Below are 25,251 nucleotides of genomic sequence, written 5' to 3'. Positions count from 1 at the left end.
CTGGGCCTGTACTCGCTGAAATTTAGATGAATGAAAGGGAATCTAATTGAAACACGTACATTCTGACAGGGCTGGACAGATTGGATGCATGAATGTCGTTTCCTTTGGCTGAAGGGTTCAGAACACGAGGGCCACTGTCTCAGGATACGGGTTTGTCCATTTAGGACGAGGAGAAATTTCTTCACTCAGAAGAAGGTGGTGAACCTGTGGGATTCTCTACCATAGAAAGCCGTGGAGGCCAAGACACCAGATATACACAAGCTGGGAAGAGATAGATTTCTAGATTTTGAAGGTGTCGGGGATATGGGGAGAGCGTTGGAGGATGGCATTGAAATAAATGAGCAGCCATGATCATGTTGAAAGGTGAAGCAGGCTTGAAGGGCCTCCTCCTGTTCCTACGTCATTTTAAAGTGTTCCTTATTTTTAATGACCTGTGTATGAATACTCATGATGGTACTAAAGGACATTAATGTTGTGAAGTAGAACAATTTTGTCTTGGACATTCAGATTACGTAATGTTTAGAAACTGGATTTTGTAATGTCCTAAATTTGAATCCAAATCTGACACAGTCGGATTGTTTCTGTTTACTGGTTATGAAATTAGTTTAGAAACATAGAAAATAGGAGTAGGAGGAGGCCATTCGGCCCTTTGACCCTGCTCTGCCATTCATTATGGTCATGGCTGTTTATCTAACTCAATAGCCTAATCCCACCTTACCCTATATCCTTTGATCCCCTTCAGCCCAAGTGTTATTTCTAACTGCTTCTTGAAAACAATCTCCATCCAATTCTTTCCAGCCACATAGAAAACAATTGCCCCGAGCAAGCACTAATAAACATTAGCTTACCGAGCTTGCTTAGTGAGAAATATGGCCAGGAATTGAACTGGATCAGCCAAAGATGTGCAGGATAGATGGATTAGCCATGGTAGATTGTCCCTTAGTGTCCCAAGATGTGTAGGTTAGAGGAATTAGTGGGTAAATGTGGGGTTTTAGGAATAGGGCTTGGGTAAGATGCTCTATAGATGAATCTGAAGAGTTGGTGCAGACTTGATGGGCTGAATAGCCTCCTTCTGCACCGTAGGGATTCTATATAAATATGGTGGCTACAAGAGGAGATCAGAAAATGAGAATTCCACAGCAAGTAACTGCCCTCCTGCCTCTCCAAAGACTGTTCAGCATCTTCAGGGCACAATTTGGGAGTTTCATGGAATACTCTCCCCTTGTTTAGTTGAATGTAGATCCAACATTCTCAGAGCTCAACACCATCCAGGACAAAGTGACTCACTTTGATTGGCACCCCAGCCAGCACTCTAAAGTTTCACACCCTCCACCACTGACGCACAGTGGCAGCCACGTGTACCATGTACAAGATGCACTGCATCACTCATCAAGCATCGTTCAAAAACACCTATCCAACCTGCAGCCTCTACCATGGACAAGGGCAGCAGACACATGGGAGCACCCTCCTCTGCAAGTTCCTCTCCAAACCTCACACCACCCTGACTTGGAACTATGTCGCTTCACTGTCACTGGATCAAAATCCTCACAGCACTGTGGGTGTACCTGCACCAGATGGACTGCAGTGGGTCAGTAAGGCAGCTCACTGCCTTCTTACAGGGAATTGGGAATGGCAATAAATTCTGCTCACCTCCCAAGGAAGAATTTTATAAAATAAATTTCATCAATGCAGTACAGAGTGGTCTTCTAAGATTATTGGGCCACTGCGGTTACTGGGGTAAAGTGAAGTATAAGGAAGCTATCTTCTGCATCTAGGCCCAACACTGGGTGGTTCAAATTTAGGACACTACAAAATAGTTTCTAAACACAATCTAATCTGAATTATAAACCACCACATTTGTACCACCACTAAGGGGCAATGGTTAGCCATGCTGCCTCACAGTGCCAGGGACCTAGGCTTGATTCCGGCTGTGGGTGACTGCATGAGTTTCCTCTGGGTGCTTCAGTTCCCTCTCAGTCCAAAGTTGCTAGGTGGATTAGCCATGGTAAATGTACAGGGTCATGGATTATGTGCAGAAAGGGGCCATTCAGCCCATAACATCAACATCCCTGTAACTGATGGGTACAGATTCATTTTAATCCACTGCCCTAGACATAAGAAACGTTGGACAACTTTGTTGCCTTTGGATGTTGCCTCTGGTACTCAGAGTTAATCGAAATTAGCTCTGGTAAAGTAGAACCATTGCTTTATTGCTTGGATATTAATGCAGTAAAGTTTCATTGTGACTCGCAAGCTGATCAACTATATACGCACAGTGGCTAGCACTGCTGCCTCACAATGCCAGGGTCCTGGGTTCGATTCCCAGCTTGGATCACTGTCTGTGCAGAGTCTGCACATTCTCCCCATGTCTGCATGGGTTTCCCCCGGGTGCTCCGGTTTCCTCCCACAGTCCAAAAGATGTGCACTGGCCATACCAAATTCTTCCTCAGTGCATCCGACAGGCACCGGAGTGTGGGGACGAGGGGAATTTCACAGTAACTTCACCACAGTGTTAATGTAAGCCTACGTGTGACTAATAAATAAATAGTAACATACCTTGCTTCAGTGACATTACGAAATGACCCCATGCAAACATCTATCTCGACATACTGCGAACAGTTCACCAGCGTCATATTAGGGTTACACAAAGCCAGAAAACACGGCCGAAGGCGTCCAACGGTATATTTTGCAATGTCGGTCAACGATTGGCTCACGGAAGCCCCGAACATGAAGGTTCCCACCACCTTGTACAAGGCAGCCACATAATTGTTGAACTCAGACTTTGAATAAAGTTGCTTCCGGTGAACCATGAAGGCTTCTCCAGCAGTGATCTACACAAATAAAAACAGACAGGTGAGGCAGACCGAGGGGCAAAGCCTGGAGAGATTTTGTGACAGGTCACCCATGAGGCTCGAGTTTGGATCCCAGATTTAAATCGCTGGCTAATTCCAGCTGGCGCAGCCTTAAAGGGTGGCCTCAGTAACCCAGTCTCGGGGAGCTCGGGGGCCAAAGGTCCTTTCACTCCTCAAACTTCTCCTGCTAGAGGGACATGCTGGCAGTTCTAGCTTGGTTGTGGTGTCACTCATACTTGGAGAGACTTCAGTTTTTCATTGTCAAAGATGAAACTTTCAGGAGGAGGAAAGGAGACAAGAGGAGAAACCTGACAAGAAAAGTAGAACAATGGCACCTCCAGTAATACATCTTAAAATTGCACTGAGCTATGCCCATAGACAAGGTATCGGATACTTTAAGCAGTGCCCATGTGTTTTGAGATTCAGGAATGCTGGATGTTTGTCTCTATGAAGCTTAGGACCAACCTGAGTAGCACAGTGACACAGTGCTTACAACTACTGCCTCACACTGCCAGGGACCCGATTTCAAATTGTGGCTTACGTCACTGACTGCACATTTTCCCTGTGTCTGCATGGGTTTCGTCCCAGTGCTTCCATTTCCTCCCACAGTCCAAACACATGCTTGTTAGGTGAATTGGCCATGCTAAATTCTCCCTCAGTGTGCCCGAACTGGCATCAGAGTGTAGCGATTAGGGGATTTTCAAAATAACTTCATTGCAGTGTTAATGTAAGCCTATGTATGACTAATAAATAAACAAACTTTAAATTGACCCTTAGTGTCAGGGGAATTAATAGGGTAAATATGTGCGATTATGGGGATAGGGCCTGGGTGGGATTGTGGTGGGTGTAGACACAATGGGCCGAATGGCCTCTTCCTGCACTGTAGGGATTCTATGAACCCACAGGGACTTATGGAAACAAACAGAAAATCCTAAAATGGGAATACCTAACACTACACAAATGCCTGTGAATACACTGTGTTACTGAATAACTGCAGCAGTAATTACAGCGGACTTCAACCAGTGTCATAAGATATGGGCTTTCTTTAAAATCCAAAAAGAATACATCACTTACGCAAAGAGCATGAAAATCACTGCTTAGAGATTCCCCAAAGACTCACTGAAATATCTAACGGATGGCAGATCCATTTTATTGGGTCCCCAATTCAATCAATAGCTTGTGTTGAACCAACTGTCACAGTCAGGACAGCAACAGAACTGCTCAAGGTGGCCACAAACTTAGGAGTAGAAAAATCAAACTGAGTTACCACTAGTGACAGCTGTCTAAATGATGCTCCCTCTTCCAGCCTCCACCCCACCCAACTCCAAACCCCTGTGAATTAATTATTAACTCAATATAAAAAGGTCTCTACTTGAACAACAGCAGATTATTGCAGATGCTGGAACCTGAAACCAAAAGGGAAAATACTGGAAAAACTCAGCAGGTCTGGCAGCATCTATAAAGGAGAGAGCTATCTCCTTAAAGATGGTGCCAGACCTAGAATCATAGAATCCCTATAGTGCAGAAGGAGGCCATTCAGCCCATCGAGTTTTTTTTATTCATTCGTGGGACATGGGTGTCGCTGGCTGGCCAGCATTTGTTGCTCCTTGAGAAGGTGGTGGTGAGCTGCCTTCTTGAATCGCTGCTCTCCATGTTCTGTGGGTTGATCCACAGTGCCGTTAGGGAGGGCATTCCAGGATTTTTACCCAGTGACTGCGAAGGAACGGCAATATATTTCCAAGTGATTCACTTTGGAAGGAGTAACAGGAATAGAGTACTGGGCTAATGGTAAATTACTTGGTAGTGTGGTTGAGCAGAGGGATCTCGGTGTCCATGTGCATAGATCCCTGAAAGTTGCCACCCAGGGTGATAGGGTTAGAATGTAGAACATAGAATGCTACAGCACAAACAGGCCCTTCAGCCCACAAGTTGCGCTGATCATACCCCTACCTACCTATAACCCTCAATCCCATTAAATCCCATGTACTCATCCAGAAGTCTCTTAAAAGACCTCAGTTCGCCTCCACCACCACTGACAGCAGCCAATTCCACTCACCCACCATCCTCTGAGTGAAAAACTTACCCTTGACATCTCCTCTGTACGGGTTGTTAAGAAGGCGTATGGTGTGTTAGCTTTTATTGATAGAGGGATTGAGTTTAGGAGCCATGAGGTCATGTTGCAGCTGTACAAAACTCTGATGCGGCCGCACTTGGAGTATTGCGTACAGTTCTGGTCACCGCATTATAGGAAGGATGTGGAAGCATTGGAAAGGGTGCAGAGATTTACCAGGATGTTGCCTGGTATGGTGGGAAGGTCTTACGAGGAAAGGCTGAGAGACTTGAGACTGTTTTCATCAGAGAGAAGAAGGTTAAGAGGTGACTTAATAGAGGCACATAAGATGATCAGAGGATTGGATGGGTGGACAGTGAGAGCCTTTTTCCTCGGATGGAGATGGCTAGCACGAGGAGACATAGCTTTAAATTGAGGGGTGATGAATATAGCACAGATGTCAGAGGTTACTGTGCCGTTCTCTGACCAAGCTTTAGATAACTTAGCAGACTGGTCTAAGATCAAGACCTCCTGGTTAATATAACCAAGCTCCATCCCCAAATAATGCCTGAAGACAGTGGGAAAAACTGCCCCCTTTTTCAAATATTGCCTGGCAATAAGTTTTCTTCACTGATTTATATAAATGAGCTCACTGCATTCATTCACATACAAGTAGGAAAATCAATCACTTACAATTATGACACAGACTGGAATAACAACTGCTGCCATCAACCAGTGTGAGATGGTCTCCTTTTTGTACGGATACTTTATGCTGTCGTCATTGCAGTAAAACCCTCGTTTGTTTGGTTGAGCCTGAAGTGTCAATATGACAAACGGTAACGATGCTGTGAATGGGACAAAGAAGGAAAAAAAACACAATGTCAGAGATGGATGTGCAGAGGCACATTGTGTTTTCCCACATGGCAGGAGCAATCCACTATCATCGTCCCTACAGAGTCTGTCATGGTAAGCAGTCTCTCAACACCAGCTTAAAATCCAACAGGTTTAGTTGGCAGCATGAGCGTTGCCCCTTCATCAGGTGAATGAAGAGTTCGGTTCACAAACAGGACACCATTGGACACAAACTCAATTACAAGATAATGGTTGGAATGCGAGTCTTAGCAGATAACAAGTCTTTACAGGTACGGACGATGTGAGTGGAGAGAGGGTTAAACACAGATTAAAGAGATTCTGTCATGGGCTAAGCTCTGAGGTACTGCCACACTCCACACATCAGCATTGTGCCAAAACCACTGTACACAAACTCAAAATTCGGCAAGAGTACCAAAACTCAAAAAACTTTGAAGCAAAGTGAAGCAAAACAAGACCATTTCTCCATGGCCCCTTGTTAAGTTCAGAAAGCGCATCAGGTTGGACATTGCTGTGAAATTTAACCTACATTCAGATTACAATGACAAGCTCTGAGCCTAATTCACATAGATTTAGCAGATGTAATGTGAATTAACCTTCAGAACTGCTACAGAGCCTCTTTCCCCCCCTCTACCCCGCCAAGCTCTGACCAAGATCGCAAGAAACTACAAAGGGTTTGTGAACGTAGCCCAGTCTGTTACACAAAACAGCCTCCCAGCCATTGATACAGTTTATACTTTCCACTGCCTCAGAAAAGCAGCCAGCATTATCAAGGGCCCTGGACATTCTCTTTTCCACCTTCTTCCATCAGAAAAAAGATACAAAAGTCTGGGACATCACGCGCCAACTGGCTGAAGAACAGCTTCTTCCCTGCTTTTGAATGGACCTATTTTATATTAAGCTGATCTTTCTCTTCACTCTAGCTATGATTGTAATACTGCATTCTGCACTCTCTGAGTCATAGAGGTTTACGGCATGGAAACAGGCCATTTGGCCCAACTTGTCCACGCTGCCCTTTTTAAAAAATATCCCTAAGCTAAGCCCAATTGTCCGCATTTGGCCCATATCCCTCTATACCCATCTTACCCATGTAACTATCTAATGCTTTTTAAAAGGCAAACTCTACCCGCCTCTAGCATCATCTCTGGCAGATTGTTCCAGACACTCACCCTCCTTTCCTTTTCCCCTATATACTCAACGAATGGTATGCTTTGTCCGTAAAAAGCGCAAGAAACAATATATTCCACTGTATCCCAACATATGTGACAATAATAAATCAAATCTAAGAATCTACTATCTCACAGTGACACAGTCAAATAGACAGCCCAGAAAATACCCATAACCCCAAAATCAAACAGACAAAACAATACACTCAGTGGTGGGTTGGAAAAAGTTAATTTATATAAGCACCTTTCCCAACATCAGGGTATCACAGAGCACATTAAAGCCAATCAAGTATTTCCAAAATGTAGTTCTGTTATAATGCAGGAAACAAGGCATCGAAATTTCCCCCACAAGGACACAAATAGACATGAGGTAATAACCACATCATTTATTTTAGTATTGTTAGTTGAACGATAAATATTGAAAAAAAGTTACAGTTTATTTGTTAGTCACAAACTATGAAAATCCTGTGGAAATCCCCTGGATGCCACACTCTGGTGCCTGTTCGGGTACACTGAGGGAGAATTTAGCACGGTCAATCCACCTAACCAGCACATCTTTTGGACTGTGGGAGAAAACCAGAGCATCTGGAGGAAACCCATGGAGATACAGTGAGAATGTGCAGACTCCACACAGACAGTGACCCAAGCTGGGAATCAAACCCAGATTTCTGGCACTGTGAAACAGCAGTGCTAACCACTGTGCCACCATGATCAGGACGCCAGGTAGAACCTGACCCGCTCTTCTTCAGGAAACGCAATGGGATCTTTTGGCCGGAATTTTCTGGCTGTTCACTAGTGGTGGATTCTTTGGTCCTGCTGACAGTGCATCCCCGCCATGAATTTCCAGGTAGAATGGAATGGATTCAATGGATTGACAATAGTGGAGCCAGAAGATCCCAGTGCAACCAACAATGAACCTCTCGCTGCCTAGAAACCTGCAGGAAGAATTCCAGCATCTGTATCCACCTGATAGGGCAGATGGGGGTAATGGGGACGTGGGGGGTAACATCTGATTTAAAAGATGACACCTCCACCAGTGAAACATTTCCCGGTATTGCACCAAGGTTTCAGTCTAGATAATATGCTCAAATCCATGATGTAGAAGTGGGAGTGCCACAACTGACACCCAAATGGAAAGATTTCCATGACGAACAAAACTTTTAAAAACCACTTAAGTCTTAGACAGGAACCGAGAGGGAGAGGGCAATACGATTCTTGATGGAAATCAGGAAGGAGAAAGTAACAAAGACAGTCTAAGAAGGCAAGCAGCTGTAACATTGCAGATTCGGAACAGAGAGCCAAGTCATTACTCAGTGTCACTTAGTCCTCCGTGAGAACGCTATTTTCATGATTTTACCATGCACAAACAGAACTTGAGACGAAAAATGCTATATAAGGCAAGAGCAATCTTGCAATGAATTATGCAGCAATACAAAAATCACACTTTTGAGAACGGAGGCTAAACACCAAATGGTTACATTTATATATCCACAATTGGCATTAGTTAGACGGCTGGATTATGGCGCACACTCAGATTTTAAGGGTTATCGGGGGCAGTGAAGGGCACAGAGCCTTTCAATGGAAGTGGAGATGAGGTTGTTCAATATCACCAGAGTTCTGCTCAGAGAACATTCAACAGAAACAAAACACGGTCAGGATACAGGAAACATTGTGAACGTTAAGAAATCGTTTTTCTTGGATCAATTTCATGATTTTTATTGACAACTTTTCAAAAGTTTACACATTTCTGGAATGTTCTTCAAAGCCTCTTAAAAAAATAGACTGCACAAGAACTTTCTGTAGTTGTTCCTGAACAGGCCTTACTTTGGCAGCCATGTCACAGCCCCATGGAAAAACTAACCCAACAGCTCAGATTCTGTCATTTCTATTGTCCAATTTGATCTTAAAAACAAATACTGTTAACATATCCCAGTTTCCAAATCTCTCCTTGGCGCCACCACTCCTTCTCTCTGTAATCTCCTCTGGCCTTACAACCCTCTGAAATTGCTGTACTCCTCCAATTATCAAAGTTTATTTATTAGTATCATGAGTAGGCTTACATTAACACGGCAATGAAGTTATTGTGAAAATCCCCTGGTCTCTACACTGCGCCAGTTCAATGTCACTGAGGGAGAATTTAGCATGGCCATTGCACCTAATCAGCATGTCTTTTGGACTTGACGGAGGAAACTGAAGCAACCACAGGAAACCCACACAGACACGGGGAGAATGTGCAAACTCCACACTGACTGTGACCTAAGCCAGGAATCAAACCTGGGTTGCTGGTGCTATGAGGCAGCAGTGCTCATGGCTGTGTTACCGTGCTCTCCTTTTGGTCTCTTGTATGGCCCTCATTTTCTTGATTCCACCATTTGTGCCACACCTTTGGCTGCATTAGCACTCAGCTCTGGAATTCCCACCTTGAATCTCCACTATTTTTATTTCTCCACTGTTTTGAGGTTGAGTGGGATTTTCCAACCTGTGCCCATGTAGTGTGATTTCCAGTGGCACAGGTGGCTCACCATCGGCTGCCACCGGTCTCGCCAACAAATATGATGTTCTGTGTGACTTGCCATCACTGGGACCTTCCGGAGGTGGGGCAGGGGTGGGAAAGGGGAGGGCGGTTTGGTGGTGGGGGTGGCGGTGGTGGTTTGCCTTTGGCGGGACTGGAACATTCCACCAGCAGGAAAGGGTGGGGGAAAAATCCCGTCCTAGGCATAGGACTCGAGACATACACAGAATGTAGACGTATTTTGGGATTTGCTAACACTTGTTTATTGGTTATGCATCTAAACATCTGACAGAATAGGCACATTGCCCCCAGGCATAAAGGGGAGATATAAGAGTCTCACACACGACTGACTTACTATCTGTAGTGCACCATCAGGGTTGGTGAAGGCTGAGTGGTATTATCGTTCTTCATCCAGAAACTCAGCAAATGTTCTGAGGACCCCGGCTTAAATCCCGCTACAGCAGATGGTGAATTTAAATTCAGTGAAAGAAATCTGGAATTAAGAATCTACTGATGACCATGAAATCATTGCTGATTGTCAGTAAAAGCCCATCTGGTTCACTAGTGTGCTTTAGGGAAGGAAATCTGCCGTCCTTACCCCGGTCTGGCCTACACGTGACTCCAGAGCCACAGCAATGTGGTTGCTCTCAACTGCCCTCCAAGGACAACTAGGGATGGGCAATAAATGCTGGCTAGCCAGCAACGGCCACGTCTCACAACTGAATTTAAAATAAAATCATCTATGTCATGCATCTACTCCCCAACTACACTATCTTATTTTTTGAAAAAGGTACTAAGGGATTTGATAACAGAGTTAAAATATGCAGTGGACTCCAGCACCCTATGCCTCAGAAAACACTGTCTGTGACTGAACCTACCTTCATATTACAACTGTACAAAACTCTGGTGCGGCCGCACTTGGAGTATTGCATGCAGTTCTGGTCGCCGCATTATAAGAAAGATGTGGAGGCATTGGAAAGGGTGCAGAGGAGGTTTACCAGGATTTTGCCTGGTATGGTGGGAAGGTCTAATGAGGAAAGGCTGAGGGACCTGAGGTTATTTTCATTAGAGAGAAGGTTAAGAGGTGACTTAATAGAGGCATACAAGATGATCAGAGGATTAGATAGGGTGGAGAGAGAGAGAGCCTTTTTCCTCAGATGGAGATGGCTAGCACGAAGAGACATAACTTTAAACTGACAGATGTCAGGAGGTTCTTTACTCAGAGAGTAGTAAGGGTGTGGAATGCCCTGCCTGCAACAGTAGGGGACTCGCCAACATTAAGGGCAATTAAATGGTCATTGGATAAACATATGGATGATATTGGAATAGCATTAGGTTAGATGAGCTTTAGATTGGTTTCACAGGTCAACGCAACATCGAGGGCCGAAGGGCCTGTACTGCACTGTAACATTCTATGTTCTACTGCATAAAGGAAGGAACCAACTTGAAGCTGCACTGAAGGAGCTCACTAAGGCTACTTGGACAGCACTTTCCAAACCCATGACCACTGCCCATCTAAATCAGGGGCAGCAGATACATGGGACACCACCACCTGGAAATTCCCCTCCAAGTCACACACCATCCTGACCTGGAAATATTGCTGTTCCTTCACTATCACTGGGTCCAGATCCTGGAATTCCCTCCCTAACTGTACTGTGGGTGTACCTACGCCACATGGGCTGCAAGGGCAACAACAGATGGGCAATGAGCAGTGGACTAGTCAGTGACATTCAAATCCCATGAATGAAATAATTACAAAGTTTTGGCTCTTTTTCAAGAGGAGCTCTGCTGCTCAGTACCAGAGCAAATGGTGTTTCCCATCTCCCACTGTTGGCCTCTGAGTCCTCAAGGCAATCAACTGGGTGAGGCAAGGCAAGGGACAACTCATTAAGCATGGACATCATTACCTCTGTGCCTCCTTCATCTGCCACAGTTCTTCAAGCTGCCTTCATTGGTTTCTTCTCATCCTGTGTTTCCTTCGATAAGACATCAACGTCAGCATGTCTGTCACTATGTCCTGGGATTGGTCCTTCTATCTTGCAGTATAGGTGTGGGACTTGGAACACAGACATACCCCGGTATCTGCTTAACACCTGTTTGTCCAAACTGGCTGCAGAATGGGCATGTTGCTCCAAGGCACAATTCCAAACTCTCTCTCGAGTCAAAATAATACCTACCTTGAAGAAGTACTGTTCTTCTTTCCGATAGGATTTCCATTCTTCCCTCTTACCATGCTCATCTTCATTGCTTTCCATCTTGCTTTTGATATTTTGACAAGGTGTTTTCCAAAACTCACTTCCACAGCCACATCTCTTCCATTAGCGACTGTCTTTGTCTCCGACTCAGCCCACACGGCTACATTAACCCTCTCTTTTGCCTGACAAATCTGTCAGTGTCTCCTTTGTCTCAATCTATCCCTGGTCTTCAATTCTCCATGTGGAGATGCTGGCGTTGGACTGAGGCAAACACAGTAAGAAGTCTCACTACACCAGGTTAGAGTCCAACCAGTTTATTTGATAGTAAATAGTAAACTTCTATTCTCCTCCACTCCTTTTCCAATGATATAATTATGTACATTCCTACCTCCCTTCAGTTCTACAGGAGCGCCATTTAGACTCAAAACGTTAACTGTTTCTCTGTCTACAGATGCTGCCACATCTGCTGAGTTTATCTAGCATCTGCAGTATTTTGCTTTTACATCACTGACTGGTGTCAGTGGCACATCATCAACAACACTGTACATATCACATCTGTTAACTCTTTATTCTACACCCACCTTTATGACATTCCTCAAAACCTCGCTCTTTGACCAGAGGATGGCACGGACCTGGGATTGATTCCTGGCTTGGGTCACCATCTGTGTGGAGTCTGCACATTCTCTCCGTGTCTGCATGGGTTTCCTCTGGGTGCTCTGGCTCCCTCCCCACAGTCCAAAAGATGTGCTGGTTAGGTGCACTGACCGTGCTAAATTCTCCCTCAGAGTACCCGAACAGGCTCCGGAGTGTGGCAACTAAGGGATTCGTACTTAATTTCAATGTTAACATAAGCCTATTTTTGACACTAATAAATAAACTTAAATATTAACTTCAGTTGGAGGATTGATGGTTTTTTGTGGTAAGACTGAGGGATATACAAAGGGACAGTGACAATTTTGGAACATTCAGATCTGTGGGTCTTCTCTAGACAACAGCACTGCGAAATGTGAACTTAGAGCAGCAGACGCACACTTTTAATCGGGTCTCCAAATTTGTAACTGGCACTCTGGTTTTCACAGACAGTTCAGCTAGTCAATAAGCTTATGCAGTGACTCAAGCTTAGGTGCACTGAGTTGGACCAACAATGATGTTTAGTTCAATAATTGAATGATTATGGGTATAGAAGGATATGGGCCAAATGCAGGCAATTGGGACTAGCTTAGTGGTAATAACTGGGCGGCATGGACAGTTTGGGCCGAAGGGCCTGTTTCCATGCTGTAAACCTCTGAATAATTCAAGAGGAAGAAACCATTAGGCAGAATTCTACTCTCCTTGTAGGTGGGGAGGGGGACTGGGGACACGTAATCTAATGGAAGGATTTCCTCTTGGATCTTGCCTACCCAAATCCAGACACAATTTCACACTTGGGTGGGCAGAGCCTTGTGTGGGAGCTTCAATTTTTAGGCTGGCAGGAGGGCTCTATCTCAGAGCTCCGGTCCTTCCTGCCTCACCCCCCCCATGCCACGATTACCCACCTCCCAACACCCATCCTGTCACCCCACCCTCCCGCCCCTGGTCCCAGTCAGAACGCTGCAATACCGCTTCTGGCCACTGCGGCACCGTGCCTGGCTGGGTTAGAGAGAGCTGTCAGCCAATCTGATTGGCCACAGATGGGGCTTCCTGCCAAGGGTGGGCAGAAGTCCTGCAAACCGCCAGTCAATGCTCAAATGAGCGTTTAATGCAATGGGCTACTGAGAGTTGTTATGCGCTGACTCTCAGGATGGTGAGCACCAATCACTTATCATCCTTAAAATTCATTAGCTTTATGATATTCTGTGCCTTGAGAAGATTCCAAAGGCTAATTGGGAATAAACGCGTGGTAGGATCAAAGGAGTTTTTATTATGCGACCTCCCACAGTCAACTGTGCTCTCCCCCTTCCTTCCCCATTTCTAGTACCTCGATAACAAATCAAATGGTGTTCACGGAAAGAGAAAAATGGCCAGTCAGCGACGCCCATGTTTCTCGAGTCAATAAGAAAAGGATAAATGTAAAAATGCTTCATAATAACTAGGACAAGTCTATCACTACACTCCTCAGCTATGGGAAGACGACAGGGGGAGAATATCAAATACAATAACCAAAGAACAAAGAAAACAAGAAAATCACAGCACAGGAACAAGCCCTTCGGCCCTCCAAGCCTGCACCGAACCTGCTGCCTGCCCAAACTAAAACTCCCTACACTTTTCCAGGACATATCCCTCCATTCCCATCCCATTCAAATATTTGTCAAGATGAAATTTCAGACGATGGTTCTAAACCAAAAGGTAGCCAAACTTTTGTCTTTGTTGGCAAGAAAGGGTACAAAGGGGCTGGCCGTGGCAGATCTAATATTTCATGCACCTTCCCGCTAACACTTCCAGTTACTGATGTGGGTGGATCTTGGAATTATCCATCCATGAGATAACAACACTAAAATTTGTCCTTTCCAGCCCTCTAGGCTCCCGGAATTCAAACAGGTCAAAACACAAATGGAAAGAAGTGTGAAACGTTACCTTTCCTTCCCAGACTTCATTGTTGAAGCTTGGGTTGGGGAGGAAGTAGGGGTTGGGAGAGGTGGGGAGGGGCACACTCCCAGGTTGAACACTGCCGTTTGAGACTTTTATCCCTCAACTGGATTTGAGCCATGCAAATCCCACTTCAGGTTACTTTCCGGAATGCCCAATGTTTTGAATACTTATAATCAACCGTTATTAGCTCAATCAGCAATGATATTTTACATTTCACTTTCATTTTACACTCCGTACTCCTCATTTTCTGATAACCTGGGAAAGGAAACTTGGCCAATTTGATATTTTCCCCCCACTTCCAATCTTCACTTTTTTTTGTTAACAAGCTAAGATCAGTGTGGATCACGTAATCAAGGTTAATGGAATGCTATCCTTTATTCCGAGAGGAATTGAACACCAATGTAAGGATGCTATGCTTCAGTTAGACAGGGTATTGGTGAGACCGCATTTCAAACACGTGCAATTTTGATCCCTTTATTTAAGGAAGAATGTAAGTGCACTGGACACGGTTCAGGAATAGTTTACTAGATTGACACCTGGAGTGAGCAGGTTGTCTTAGGAGGAGAGGTTAGAAAGGCTGAGCTTGTATCCAGTAGAGTTTAGAAGAGTGAGGAGTGACTCTGATTGAAGTACACAAGGATGTTTCCTCTTCTGGTGAGCCCACAACGAAGAGGCACTGTTTTAAAATTATGGTTCACCCTTACAGGAGAGAGATGAGGAGAATTGTTTTTCTCTGAGGGCCGTGCGTCTATGGAACTTTCTACCTCAGGTGGTGGTGGTGGAGGGGTCACTGAATGCCACTGAAGGAGCAGCTAAGGTAACCGGGTCGGGGTAGATGACATCACAGAATCCCTACAGTGCAGAGGGAGGCCATTTGGTCCATCGAGTCTGCACTGACCACAATCCCACCCAGGCTCTATTCTCGTAACCCCACATATTTATCCTATTAATCCCCTGAGACGAGGGTTAATTTAGCATGGCCTATGTACCTAACCAGCAGATCTATGGACTGTGGGAGGAAACCCTCGTAGACACAGGGAGAACGTGCAAACTCCACACAGATAGTGTCCCAAGCCGGGAATCAAACCCAGGTTCCCGGCGCTGTGAGGCAGCAGTGTTAACCCCTGTATCACCATGCCACCCCACACTGGAACATGGGGCTCAACACATACAAATCAGCAATGATCTTATTGAACAGCAGAGCAGGCGCAAGGGGCCAAATGGTCTACATCTGCTCCTATTTCATATGTATGTAAGAATCGAACCTCAGGGCTCTGTGAAGAATCATCAAAAGCTCTACTTAAGAAATACAATCTGCATTAGAAGACGTGAATTAAAATCTATCAACAGAAGATCTGTTCTGGCAAAGTAACTGCAGCTGGAGTGTTAACCTGAACTTCTCTTCACCAAAGCTGCTAAGACTTGCTGCGAATGAATACTCCACATTTTTGCCTTGTTTCCGATTTCCAACATTGGCAGTTTTATTCCCCTCTCACTAGTTAGAAGTCCCAACAGCAGGCAAAACCTGCCTTAGTGTCAGGGTTAAGTTGCAAATGTTGGAATGCAACAAGACTGGGGAAGGCTGGAGCCGTGAGGTTAGGCAATATCCGGACTGTCAAGGAAGGTGTCACATTTCAGTATAATTAATAAATCAAGAACAGAACCACATTTCCGGAAATGAATTTTACTTTTGGGAAAGACCAATCAGACAGAGGTTTCCGGTTTCCAATCAATCCGGTGAGGAGACAGGAGAGCTTCCATTAATACGATGGAAGGGGGCAGCACAGTGGCAGTGGTTAGCTGCCTCACAGCGCCTGGGTTCGATTCCTGGCTCGGAGCACTGTCTGTGTGGAGTTTGCACATTCTCCCTGTGTCTATGTGGGTTTCCTCTGGGTACTCCGGTTTCCTCCCACAGTCCAAAGATGTGCGGGTTAGGTTTATTGGCCATGCTAAATTGACGCAACTGTCAGGGGATTAGCAGGGTAAACGGGTGGGGTTACTGGAATAGAGCCTGGGTGAGACTGTGGTTGATGGGTTGAATGGCCTCATTCAGCATTGTCAGGATTCTACGATTCTACGATGAGTGATGAAAGATTCAACAATTAAATATTTAAATCAGTACAAGTTCCTTCTTCATGCTCTATGCTCCTATACCACATCACCTCAATGTCACTTCACATTCTCGATGATAAATGATCTTGCTTCTCCCTGCAATAATTTTATTTATTAGTCCCATTCCTCAGTTAATAAGTAAACTGTTTAGTACACAACGCGGGTATCTCGATCAAGTTCATATCCCTGTGCATGTTAGTTGTGAAGGCATTAAAATTGGCCTCAGTGCCAGGGGCGGACAGGAAAAACAAGAGTTAGCACTCCCTCCCTCCCATTAGCAGCTGGGGAAAGATTCAATGTTGATGACACACCTTGAAAATTTATCCAAAAGAATGCAACTGTGTCAACTTTCTGAGCTAACTGGTATTATCGATCAATTTGCAGGATCACATCAGATCCCAGAATCACATTTCACAATTATGTCATACAACCATTCCACTTTTGCACCAATATCCTTGGGAGTTACCATTGACCAGAAACTCAACAGGACTCGTAGACACTGTGTTTACGTGACGAGTACAGGTCACAAGCTAGGAATACTACCGCGAGTAACTCACCTCCTGACTTTCCAAAGCCTGTCTGCCATCGACAACACACAAGTCAGGAGTGTAATGGATTACTCCCCGCTTGCCTGGATGGGTACAACTCCAACTACACTCAGGAAGCTTGACACCATTCAGGACAAAGCAGCCCACTTGATTGGCACCACATTTACAAACATCCACCGACACTCAGTAGCAGCAGTGTCTACAAGACACACTGCAGCTATTCACCAAAGAACCTCAGGCAGCTCTTCCAAACCTACGACCACTTCCATCTAGAAGGACAAGGGCAACAGATACATGGGAACACCATCACCTGCAAGCTCCCCTGCAACCCTCTCACCATCCTTAGAAATATATCGCTGCTCCTTCGCAGCCACTGAGTCAAAACCCGAGAATTCCCTCCCCACAGCATCGTGGGTCAACCCACAGAACATGGACTGCAGCGATTCGAGAAGGCAGCTCACCACCACCTTCTCAAGGGCAACTCAGGATGGGCAATAAATGATGGCCAACCAGCAACGTCCATGTTGTTTTAATGCAAAAAGGCAAACTTTTGCAAACTGGTGAATACAAAGGAAAATGTGTTGATTAAAGAGCATACTCAATTATCTCAAAAATCTCAGACTAATTAAAATCCTGTCAACAATATAAATTTTGACTAACTCTGCACAGTAATCACAAGTCACTGCCCAGACAAGATATTTTCTGTCTGTCACACAGGAGCAAAAATCCCCACCAGCAGAACCCATATAGGACATAGTCTCCTTTTACGGGAAATAAAAAATAGACATGAGTAAACATGAACAGTGGTTACCAGAAATATACCACAAAAATCCATCTTGAGCATTAAATCTTGGCTTTACAGCTTTGTAAAAGGGCTGAAAGTTATCATAGAATCCTTACAGTACAGGAGGCGGCCATTCGGTCCATCGAGTCTTTCCCGGCCACAATCTGACCCAGACCCTATTCCCGTGCCCCCTCATATTTACCCTGCTAAACCCCTGACACTAGGGTTAATTTAATATGGCCAATCAACCTAACCCACTGTGGACTGTGGGAAGAAACCGGAGCACCTGGAGGAAACCCACGCAGACATGGGGAGAATGTGCAAACTCCACACGCACAGTGACCTGAGGCCGGAATTGAACCCGGGTCCCTGGCGCTGTGAGGCAGCAGTGCTAACCACTGTGCCACCGCGTCGCCCGAAGTTAACTCAAAAACACATTGGGGGAAAAAAGATCACATCTCTCCATAAGGGACCTGATAGACAGTGAGGAGCTGGAAGATTTTGTTTCCATTCGGCTGAGTGAAACATCATCATTACTAATGCCATTGGGAAGCAGAATTGGGCACAGCCAAGAAATGGTGCACGAATGACAGATGGAGGGAGCCATGAATCAGAGGCAGGTACATCACAAGCGACTGAGAGAGGAGAAACTACGTACACAGAGAGAGACCACAGCAAAAGGGTGGCACAGTGGCAAGCGCTGCTGCCCCACAGCACTGGGGACCCAGGTTCGATTCCCAGCTTGGGTCATGTCTGTGTGGATTCTGCATGGGTTTCCTCCGGATGCTCCAGTCTGAAAGACGTGCTAGCTAGGTGGATTGGCCATGCTAAATTCTCCGTCAGTGTACCCGAACAGGCGCAGAGTGTGGCAACTGGGTGATTTGCACAGTAACTTCACTGCCTATTTGCGATACTAATAAAATAAGAGAAAATGATGGAAAGTGACTTAATCAATGCCAAAGACATTGAGGATCTTGAGGAGTTCCTCATGCACAATTATCCAGGGTCCAATTGGAAGCAGAAGGTGGCCATTTGGCCCTTTGAGCCTGCTCTGCCATTCACTGTGATCAATGCTGATCACTGAATTCAACATCCTGATCCCTCCTTCCTCCCATATCCCTTGACCCCTTTAGCCCTAAGACATACGTCTTTTGTGTGAGACAAAGGTTTCTCGTCAGCAATCCTGCAACCCCTGGGTCTCTGTACTGAGCTAGGAATTTATTACAGACCTGCCATTCTCCTATCTCTCCATTGTGAAGAAAGGTTCTCACTCAAAATGGAAACTTGTCTTTTCTCTCCATAGCTACTGACTGAACTACTAATGGGGTCAATTTTAACCTAACCCATCCATTGGTTAACTGGCAGGACCAGGTGCAATGCTGACTTTACACGCTGCCAGATATTACTCACCATGTATGGTTGGCATGTTGACACAGTGGTTAACAATGCTGCCTAACAGCGCCAGGGATCCGGGTTCAATTCCAGCCTTAGGTAACTACATGGAGTTTGCACGTTTGCCCCTTAATGTCCCAGCTTGTGTAGCTTAGGGGTATTAGCGGGGTAAATACATGAGGTTACAGGGCTGGGGTCCAGGCTCGATGGGCCGAATGGCCTGCATCTGCAATGTAAGGATTCTACGATTGGAGTCATCAGAGAATAATATTGGATGGAGGTCAAAACCGATGATTTATCCATCCCTCCCCACCGGATCAGATAAGCACAAGCAACAAGTACAGCAAACACCTCCGATTTCCAGCATCTGCGCTATTTTATCTTTTTTAGCTGCACTTTTAGTTTAATTTAATTTATTAGTGTCACAAGTAGGCTTATATTAACACTGCAATGAAGTTACTGTAAAAATCCCCTCGTTGCTACACTCCAGCACCTGTTCAGTTACGTGGGGAGGGGGAGACGGGGGGGGGGGATTAAAATGGCCAATACACCCAGCCAGCAAGTCTTTTTGGAGTGTGGGGGGGAAACCGGAGCATCTGGAGGAAGTACACACAGACAAGGGGAGAACGTGCAAACCCCACACAGACAGACACTCACCCAAGGCTGGAGTCAAACCTGCCTCTTCGCTGTCATTGGGGTTCTCCCCTCTCATATTCCCCCACCACATAAAAAGGGGTTCCCCCCACCCTCCTCCACAAATGGAGGGGGATTGCACACCCTGGCAGATCCCCCTGGCACTGTACCTTCATGTGCCACCAGAGGGCATTGACTCTCAAACCTAAAGATCCTCCAGGCATCTCCGGCAGAGCCATCACGACTGGTTTTCATTTTTTAAAACAAGTAATGACTCGCGTTGGCCTAACCTGTAAGGGGGATGAGTGGGAGAATCCAACGTGGCCAGACAAGATGATGTGTAGCTGTTTAATGATATTAAAATTTATTTAAAATCATGCAAATTGGGTTCATTCTCAGTTGATCACTTCACCAGCGGGAGGAATGGGGAAGATCTCAAACCGAGATCTCACGGCACAACTCATCTTTAAAGTTTATTTATTAACATCACAAGTTGGCCTACATTAACACTGCAGTGAAAATCCCCCAGTCGCCATACTCCAGTATCAGTTTGGGTACACAGAGAGGGAATTTAGCATGGCCAATGCACCTCACCCAGCACATTTTTCAGACGGTGTTTTGACCCTCTTGTTGAGATCTAGCAGCTGTAGCGGAATTGGCACCTGCAGCAAATGGTGTCAGAAGATCTCACCACATGAAAACCTTTGAGAAGATATAGCCTGGGAGATTCTTTCAAAGGGAGAGATGAAGAAACCAGATTCAATATTGATTAGAAGGGAGAAAATGAAGAAAAGGAAAATAACAGCAGTTTTTCAGTGATGGAGACTGGTTTTCGGTGTCCCTGGTATTTCAATTCTGTTTGCTGTGCACCTCGTTAAACTTTTGGGGTCACTGAAAAGTCATTTAAGTGCAGGAACTTTGGCTGATTTTCTTCCCATGACCGGTTAAGGGACATTGCCAGATCAATTGTTGCACCCTTCTGCGTAACTCAGCCTAGGCTGGCAATCAAACTGCAGTCTTTAGGCTATGGAGCAGAAAATTGTATAGGTGTGACCGATATGCCAAGTGAGTCATGATGTCTCGCTTTGCCCTCTAACCCCAGAGTCTTATAACACTCCAATTCATCTTTCATTGATCCCAAAGTTCAACCAATTAAAAAAGGTCTGCGGCAAATGAACCCGTTGGGTCGGGAAACATTCAGAAACGTGTTTTTTCTGTGTCGGAAATGTTTGATGTTGACCTCAGCCAGCCTCCCACTTACAATGCAGTCAATTGTGAGTAACTGTGGAAAAGGATGCACTGCTATTTTCCCTTTCTCTTCCTGTGATCTTGTATTGCTCAGCAACAGGATAAGCTACTGGGAGTCAGTCGGCCAAACGCACACTGTATTTACATTTTCAGTTCCCATTTCCGGGACATTGTGGCAGTTTTTCTGTCTCAAAGAATGACCTTGTCCAGAACATGAAACAATAAAAAAAAACTTACAAAATATATTGTGACCTCTCTAGGATATTTCCATTGGATTCTGGTGCAGCTTTTCTCATTCCTGTCCCCAACAATTCTCCTGTCCTCCATCCTCTGAATGTCAAACTATATTATTCCTGCAGGATTAGTATTTTAAGCAAAACATCCCAATTTTTTTCCCCCGGACATTATGTTCTCCCTGTCTCGTTAGTGAAATTCATGATTTTTTTAAAAAAAAATTATTTCAAAGTGAATTTTGTTCACCAGGTTTTGGCAAGGTGGCTGCAACTGCTGCCTCACGGCTTTCGGTGGGGAGTTGGGGGCAGGGGGGGCGGTGTTGGTTGGGGAAGAGAGCAACGGCTGTCAAGGAGAAAAGAGTGTTTCCTGGTACTTCAGGGAGGGGGCGGGATGGGTCACACTGACGCTTGTGGTGGTGGTCCTCTGTGTCCATTGGGGTGGGGTTTGGAGGAAATTTTAAATGTAGATCAGAGGGGATTAAGGGTTATGGGGAGAGGGCGGGAAAGTGGAACTGAGCCACAACAGATCAGCCATGATCTTATTGAATGGCGGGGCAGGCTCGAAGGGCTAGATGGCCTACTCCTGCTCCTATTTCTTATGTTCTTATGTTCTTATGATAGGGTGTTAGCCACACCTCCAGAATTTCTATGCACTAAATGAAAATTCCTCTCCTGAAATCCCATGTACATTTTACCCACTGCACTCCCATCTACCAAGTTCATCGCCTCCTTAAAGAATTTGGTGGGGTTCCAAGTATAATCATTTCTTTTGAAATCAACACGGGCTTCTTCTAAATTTCCCCAATCTGGATAAAGTGATAAACCTGAACTGCATCTGGCCTTGTCACTTTTATTCACAAGGTACACAGAGGAATTAAGGAATCAAAGTCAGGTATGGATGTCACCTCCTTCATGTTAGGAGGTTGGCACTATTGTTTCTCTTCAGGTGATAGCAGCCCATGAGAAAATATTTCCATAATCTTATCTCTTGGGTGCAGCACAATTCATATAAATGCAACTTCAGTTCACTAATTAAATATAGCTGTGCTTATACGATCAAGTGTAGTTTGAATGGCTGGGTTACACCTATCAGGAAAGCAAACAAATCTCTTCGGAGAGAGAGGAACTGCCAACCTTATGAACTTGGTTGGTTTACAGAAGGTGCAAGTGCACATTTTTAAAAAAAGATTGTTACACTTGGGCTTACTCAGAAAGCAGTTTCAATTTATACAACATGCATACAACACTCCAATGGCTAAGTAGAGAACACATTATCAAGAGTGGATTTTACTGCAGTAAAGGTCAATGAACTGAAGGCAAAGCAGGAGAGAACAAAAGGTGTGTTTACATACCAGCAAGCATCCATTTACTGATTCACCAGTTAACAATGCAGGCGGTCTGATGGGAACAGGGACATTGCAGACACAGGCACCCAGAGCTTGGTTAATAACCCCTGCCTCGCCTGGAGCTGTTTCACCAACAAAAATCATCCTGCCAGGTGGGTACAGTTTGCGCCGACCATGGGGCAAAGTGGCAGAACGAGGGCACATGTACAAATCTAAATTCAATTTGAACTCGTTCTGCTCCTACAGACCGTGCCCGCTTTGCCCCAGTCGGTACAGACCGTGCCCGCTTTGCCCCAGTCGGTACAGACCGTGCCCGCTTTGCCCCAGTCGGTACAGACCGTACCCACTTTGCCCCAGTCGGTACAGACCGTGCCCGCTTTGCCCCAGTCGGTACAGACCGTACCCGCTTTGCCCCAGTTGGTACAGACCGTGCCCACTTTGCCCCAGTCGGTACCGACCGTGCCCACTTTGCCCCAGTCGGTACAGACCGTGCCCGCTTTGCCCCAGTCGGTACAGACCGTGCCCGCTTTGCCCCAGTCGGTACAGACCGTACCCGCTTTGCCCCAGTCGGTACAGACCGTGCCCGCTTTGCCCCAGTCAGTACAGACTGTACCCGCTTTGCCCCAGTCAGTACAGACTGTACCCGCTTTGCCCCACAGGATCTGCACCAGAAGAGCTGCAAAGAGAAATCAGTTTGTGTGTGAGGGAGCATAACCTCAGGCTTTTGAAAACCTGGTCTCCTTACAAATAATGGAACAGCAATCAACATCACCAAACTGGATCGTTACACAACACAAAAGGCAGCTGTGCCCGGTACTATCCAGAGGTGGCAATATTCCCTTAAAGACTAGTAATGTAATGGGCCTCTTGCCATAGAATTTAAGTGTCACTTCATGGTGAAACAATGCACTTCCTTCAAGGGAGGTGCACTTTCATCCTTAGGGCAGCAATACAGAGATTTTAAAATGAAAAGAATAAAAAAAAAGGCAGTGTAAGGAAGAAAAAACAAAAATCCTGCATTTATTGGAAACCTAAGCCCAAATCAGAAAATGTTCAAAACACTCAGGTCAGGTTGGCGTTCTCACTGACAAAGGCTGTACCTATGAGGTCAGTTCCCCCTCAAAATGCTGCTTAAGTTGCCATGGTACCAGCACTTCTTGTTTATTATCATAGAATCCTGCAGAAGGAGTCCATTCGGCCCATCGAGTCTGCACTGACAACAATCCCACCCCCAGGCCCTATCCCCATGACCCTACAAACTTACCTTGCTAATCCCACTGATACTAAGGGGCAATTGAGGACGGCTAATCAGCCAACGTACACATCTTTGGAGTGTGGGAGGAAACCGGAGCACCTGGAGGAAACTCACACAGACATGGGGAGAATGTGCAGACTCTGCACAGGCAGTGACCCAAGCTGGGAATTGAACCTGCGTCCCTGGCATTGTGAGGCAGCCACCGTCCCACCCTAATTATCCTGGAGAATTGAGCAGCACCACCTGTTATAATCGGATTTGGACATGGTAACTCTATGCTGGCTTATCTATTTTCTTGCTTCCTCGCTATCCTCCCAAGACTAAGGCAAAAGGAACGCTCGAGACCCAGAGACAGTAGAATCTGCAAGATTTAATCTTTCTCCAGAGTCATTACCCCGTATTAAGTACTGAGTGATTATTTAGCTGCACGCATTTATATAAAAATATTTTGCATTTGTGCAGTGCCTGTCACAATCTTGATATTTTTCAAATGCTTCAAAACCAATCAATTTGATTTGATTTATTATAATCACATGGATTAACATACAGTGAAAAGAATTGTTTCTTCAGCGCTACACAGACAAAGCATACTATTCATAGAGAAAGAGGGAGAGGGTGCAGAATGTAGTGTTACAGTCATAGCTAGGATGTAGAGAAAGATCAACTTAATGCGAGATAGGTCCATTCAAAAGTCTGACAGCAACAGGGAAGAAGCTGTTCTCGAGTCGAATGGTACGTGACCTCAGACTTTTGTATTTTTGTCTCAATGGAAGAAGGTGAAGAGAAAATGTCCGGAGTGCGTGGGGTCCTTGATTATGCTGGCTGCTTTGCCGAGGCAACAGGAAATGTAGATAGAGTCAATGGGTGGGAGGTTGGTTTGTGTGATGGATTGGGCTACATTCATGACCTTTTTGTAGTTCCTTGTGGTCTTGGGCAGAGCAGGAGCCATATCAAGCTGTGATATAACCGGAAAGAATGCTTTCTATGGTGCATCTGTAAAGTTATCTGTCAAGTATTTTCTCAAAGCATAGTCATTGTTGCAACCAAAAGAGAAAATGCTGAAAAATCTCAGCAGGTCTGGCAGCATCTGTAAGGATGCTGACATTGAGTCCAGATGATCCTTCATCAAAGCCAAAAGACATAGCAAGTCGGTGATATTTATACTGCAGGGTGAGGGAATGGAAGATGAGTCATAGCTACAAAAACAAGGGAAATGAGGGAATAAAAAAGGTGCGAATGGCCAAATGTTAGAGGGTAAACTGTGACAGGTGAAGAAATGGGGGAAGTGGAGGGAATGGATGGGAGAGAGGTAAAACTGAGAAAAAGAGAGAAAGGGGAAGCAAAGGGGGAGAAAAAGTAAGGAAAGGGGGACAAAATAGGGGGAAGATAAGGGAAAAGAAAAAGAAAAATAAAGACAATAAAGAAAAAAATTGATAGGGAACAGTTAAAAATTAAATCAAATGAAAACAAAAGGGGTCAAGGTGGTG

The 25,251-nt window shown here is 45.2% G+C and overlaps 1 protein-coding gene across 1 annotated transcript in view; it reads right to left on the bottom strand.

Annotated features, from left to right (window-relative positions):
* LOC145358605 (phospholipid phosphatase 2-like) overlaps positions 1 to 25,251 on the bottom strand; it is a 125,702-nt gene that overhangs the window by 28,113 nt on the left and 72,338 nt on the right. The window contains exons 3-4 of the mRNA XM_080212799.1: positions 5,596 to 5,747; positions 2,557 to 2,831 (exon numbers count right to left, since the gene is read on the bottom strand). Coding sequence (XP_080068925.1) covers positions 2,557 to 2,831; positions 5,596 to 5,747 — 427 coding nt within the window. The remainder of the gene's footprint in view (positions 1 to 2,556; positions 2,832 to 5,595; positions 5,748 to 25,251) is intronic.

The sequence above is a fragment of the Carcharhinus amblyrhynchos genome, chromosome 26 (genome assembly GCF_965287045.1).
Source record: "Carcharhinus amblyrhynchos chromosome 26, sCarAmb.v2.hapA, whole genome shotgun sequence".
Classification (NCBI taxonomy): domain Eukaryota; kingdom Metazoa; phylum Chordata; class Chondrichthyes; order Carcharhiniformes; family Carcharhinidae; genus Carcharhinus; species Carcharhinus amblyrhynchos.
The sequence above is the reverse complement of the archived record's forward strand: the minus strand, read 5'-3'. Positions and strand labels throughout refer to the sequence as shown.